This window comes from Phaethon lepturus, unplaced genomic scaffold (assembly GCF_000687285.1).
Source record: "Phaethon lepturus isolate BGI_N335 unplaced genomic scaffold, ASM68728v1 scaffold20858, whole genome shotgun sequence".
Lineage (NCBI taxonomy): Eukaryota > Metazoa > Chordata > Aves > Phaethontiformes > Phaethontidae > Phaethon > Phaethon lepturus.
The window spans coordinates 1-4875 of record NW_010558532.1 but is presented as its reverse complement, the minus strand read 5'-3'; the positions used below and the strand labels follow the sequence as shown (position 1 = coordinate 4875).

The window sequence follows — 4875 nt, the reverse complement described above, 5'->3', positions numbered from 1 at the left end:
GCCTCTCCCATGGCTCTTAGCAACGCCCCTGCTTTGACCCTCCTCATCTGTGAGGGAAATCAGATCAATACACTGTTCTTCAGACCACGATGCTGCAGCGGCAGCGGGGCGTTGTGGCAGCCTTCGTCTCTTAAATTCATCAACGCTTTTCAGTTCGCTGGTCTCTGGATCTCCATCCCTGCATCTCTGCTGAGGAAGAGGCTGACTGCGTCTTTAATCGGATTGCTTGAGCTCCCATGTACAACCTTCTTCTTGTTAGCAAGTATTAGGTAGGCAATTTTAAACTGCTTTTGGATTTGCAGCCAGCTTTAACATTGATCTGAGAACTCTATTGTATTCTCTGTAAACATAGCAGAAGCCTCTCTTTAAAACCTACTCTGTTTTAAACCTTGCTTTTCTTCTGGTTTTGTGGTTGGGCGGGGGGATTTCGTTTTTTTCCTTCCTTTTTTAAAAAAGGTTGTAGCCTATTTGTGCTTTTGGAAAAGGATTTTCCCTCGTTGACCCCTCCCCTGTTCTGCAGAACAGCTATAACCGGTGCCATACAGTTGCTTTCAGTGTTGATGAACATCTGTTCAACCGTCTAACGTATGGGGCAGGCTGCTCACTCTTTTAGTCTTTAATTTTCTGGTGCATACTTCAGTGCTGCGGATCAGGACTCAACCCACTAAGTTCTGCTTTGGTTCCAGAGATGGCTAACAGAGGACCAAGCTATGGCTTAAGCCGAGAAGTTCAGGAAAAGATTGAACAGAAATATGACCCGGAATTAGAGTCTAGGCTGGTGAACTGGATTATTGTACAATGTGGAGAACAGATAGAGCACCCTCCTCCTGGAAGGCAACATTTTCAGACCTGGTTGATGGATGGAACGGTAAGTGTTTTGTCCAGTTACACACTTGCATGGGTCTATATGGAGAGTATCCCTGTTTTCTCTCTTTATCTAGCTAAATTGGTCAGAGCTTATGGCCAGTGCAGAAATATATGCATCTGATTTATTTCCTTTTGACCAGGAATCTTAATCTCAGAAGATAATTATTCTACTAGTGCGCTAGGATTAGCACAGTACTTATGATTCTTATGAGTCATGCACGTTATATATGAGTATGACTCATTCCTTCAGCACCTTTTCTCATTCAGTTAAACAAGATCTGTTTTAAAATCATCTGTATACTTTTCTCCTTAAGAAATAATCAGTGTTGCCAGGGAAAGGTGAAGAAATATAGAAAATTTGCAGGATTGGATTATGTCATAACTGTTTTCTTCTTGGGAGTAATCCTGTAGCTAAAACATTGTATTCCATTGGTTTATTGAACAACAGGCAGATGCTGCTGTTTGCAGTGGGATGTAAGAATACGCTAATCATTGAATCTCTGCCAAAGTGACTTTAACAATATTTCAATTGACATTGCTTATTTTTTTGGCTCGGGCTTGTGGTTTCTTCTCTGTCAGTTGTTACATAACCTTTACCAGTGATTGCTTTGTTGCTTCTAGCAGATTAGGATTTATATGGTCAGGCTATTGCCATCAGTTAATGAAAGCTTTAATGCATTTTTAATATAGTTTGATTATTATCAATTGACTTCTTTGTTTTCAGTTGAAGAAATTGTGTCCCTGACAGAAACTGGCCAGGTCAAAAGCATTTGGCAGTATCATTTCATGTGCAGAAATTGCTTTCCAGTTTGGTGACTACTTTCTAATTTTGTTTCTCCATTTATCTCTCAGCTGTTATGCAAGTTAATAAACAGTTTACATCCAAAGGGAAATGAGCCCATTGCAAAGATCTCTGAATCAAAAATGGCTTTCAAGCAGATGGAACAAATTTCTCAGTTCTTAAAAGCTGCTGAAATCTACGGAGTAAGAACAACAGATATTTTCCAGACAGTGGATTTATGGGAAGGTAAAAATAATAAACTGGAAGTCAGCTTGCAGCCTTCATTTTACTTTGCTTTGATGTGTTACAATAGTCCATTTTGCCTAAGACATATTCTCCAATGTAATTATCTTTTGTTTCTGTTTGCCTTACCTCATTACCATGTTCTTCCAGTGGTGCATTATCTCCTCTGAGGGATTTATAGTGCCCTGAGGGCATAACGGAGCCTTTCCAAGCTCGTGTGTTATCCATGAGCCCATCATTCGAATAGAAATCTGCAGACCTAATAAACCAAATGTTTTCTATGCCAATTATTTCCAAGTAAATAGCTTCTAACAGCAAATACAGAAAACCCTTATTTTCTGATGATGAGATTTTACTGCAGTTTTCAAATCATAAGCAAAGCTTAAATTAGAGCTATAAAATGCATTCCCAGGAGCATAAATGCCTCTGTGGAGCTTATGAGCAGCGAGAAGCAAAACTCACTGCTAACACAGTGTTAGCTGAGCATCTCTCGCTAAGGATACAGTCTTTTCAGAGAGGTCACTATGGCAACAGCAAAAAAATTCAGTGTCCCTGTGGTTTTGCAGTAACCCAGGTGAAAGCTATCTCCATCCCATGCTCGAAGTGGAAACTGCACGTTCTAGTTCCTGAAGAGCTGCGTCATTTGTGTGTTCGTACGGCTGTTTATGCCCACTTCCGTGGTAATGCGTCTCTTCCTGGTGCTCTAACCAAATATGCGCTATACCCTGCATCCCTCTGGGCAAGGGGACGCCGAACGCTTTGTGTGAGCGCTCAAAACAAGGACAGCTGCAGGGTAGCGAAAGGGTCAAAAATCTGCCATGAGAATGAAACAGCGGAAAGAGGAAGGCAATCCATTGAGATAGCTGGTTTGTGTAGGAACACACATGGAGCAAAAAAAGTGGGACCTGTTTTCACAGGCTGTTGGGATGTGTGGAAGAGATCGCTCCTCTGAAGGGCAGTTCAAGGAATGAAAGCCTGGGAAGCTCTTTGTGGGTAGGTTGGAAGGGAAGGATATACCAACAGCTGGAGTTACTGGGACCTGTGATGTTCTCAGGCTGCCAGATTTGCTTGACAGGTCCTTCCTTTGGGCACACGGGCAGGATTGTTCCTTCCAGTTCAGTCTTTAGTGTTTCATCCAATCTACCTCTAAATGTCTTAAATGAAGGGATCTTCACTTCCCTAGAGTAACACCCTTCCCCCTCCCCTCAGCCTAGCAGGCTGTTGAAAGAAGCTCCATCTATCTTGTAAGGGATGATAATAGCTCATTTCAGATGCTGTTCTTCTCAGTCTTTTGCATCTCATAATGGCTTCACACCACACAAATGAAAGTTTGGTACATTGATCCTTACGATGAAAAGGACTTGCTTTGAAGACAAAAAGCTCCTAATGATGGTGGCTCTCTTCTCATTTCTCTTCCTTTCACTCATCACCTTTTCTCAACAGATGTGAGGAAAAAAAGGCTGGTAACTGCCAGAGGACAGAAGTCAAAACACAGCTCACAACCTAGGAGGGAGACATTCAAGACTTTTCTCCACTGTTATTTTAGGACTTCCCAAACCTGAGCTGTGTCTCCTCACTTTCCCACTCCCTTTTCATCCCTCCGGCTGCTCATTTTGGTGCTGAGATGGAACAGTATGTCTCTCTGGCAGCGAGTCGCTGCAAGCTTTTTGTGTCTAACCGTAACTCTGACCTCTAGCATCTGTGCTGCTTCGGGGCTGAATTGTCTGAACCGGGGTGCATTAGCTGCATAGAAAGGACTATTTCATCATTACAGCACTCCTACACTTCACGCCATAACCTCTTTAGAAAGAGAGGAGATGTCACTGTGTGTTTGCAGGGAAAGAAGAGTATGACTGAAAACCAGCTTTTGTTTGGCACTGATTGTTTTCCGAGAGCTTTTGCTTTGTAATGATTAATGAAAATGTTTTAGGATGCAATATGCTGCTGGCTGTTTCAAACTCACTCAGTCCATCTGGTGCATTCTTCTTCACCTCTGTAACTTCTTGGTCGCGGAGAAGCGTCACCTCTCTTTTGGTCCCTTCTTACATAAATGCACCGTGCTGAGCAGCTTTCCCTCATCCATGCCCAGCATGCTGTGTTCACCGCTTTTTACAGGTACCTCCCCAGTATATTCCCAGGCAGGCAAGAGGCAGCTGTCCCTCTGGGTACAGCCTTTACACAAAAGCATTTCAGGAGCACTATGCAGAGCAGTTCTTCGTCTTTGGGTTTGGACCTTCCCCTTTCTGGACTTGGAGAAGAAGGCCTTCCCGCCAGCTTTCCTCCAAAGAGAAAGGCTTTCCATAAGAAGTCACCAGAGGCCCTTTCCTCCTTGTTTGGGCAGTGCAAGGTCCTCTACGAGGCTGGGCTGTCCAAAGCACGCTGCAGAGGAGGCTGAGGATGCAGAAGAAATGCCATCGATCCCCGCAGCGCCATTCAGGGAGGCTGAGGCTGGGGGCCGGGCAGGCGGCCCACGCGGACGGCCGTGAGCCCGGAGCTGCAGGAAGGCACCGACTGCAGTCTTCTGCAACGGCAGCATCCAGACTGGCTTCAGAGGGTGCCCATTATCCCTTCTGTCAGGCGGCTGCAGCGTTAGGTGACTTTCTCGGTGGAAATTTAAAATTTTTCACAGCCCCTTTTTATGCTGGCCAGGGAGCCCCTTGTCCCCCTTTGCTGGAAGAAGGCAAATGCCACCAGACCACGCGGATTTGTGGGCCTTCCCTCACCCGTGGCACCCCCCATACACAGCAAAGAGGCTCTGCAAAGCAGGGCCGTGGCCGTGGCTTTGTTTCGGCACGTTTTTTTTCCCCCGCCAGCCTCTCCCGCTCGCCGCTGACAAAGCAAGCGGAGCCCTGGGGGGCTGCCCGACGGCTCCGCGCGGCCGGCGGTCAGACTCGGCTGCCCCTCTTGTTGTTTCTTCCCCTTTTTCCTGCCCTCGCCCTCGTTATTCGGCTCATTCACTTTTAAATCCTCCTTCGCGTCCCCCT

At 45.5% G+C, this 4875-nt stretch overlaps 1 protein-coding gene across 1 annotated transcript; it reads left to right on the top strand.

Moving 5' to 3' along the window:
- Nucleotides 1-548: 548 nt before the first annotated feature.
- TAGLN3 (transgelin 3) lies at nt 549-1914 on the top strand (the record flags this gene model as incomplete). The annotated part of the gene is made up of 2 exons (XM_010293103.1): nt 549-868; nt 1720-1914. Coding segments are annotated over exons 1-2 (375 nt in total), but the record flags the coding sequence as incomplete, so codon positions are not given.
- Between the last annotated feature and the right edge of the window lie 2961 nt (nt 1915-4875).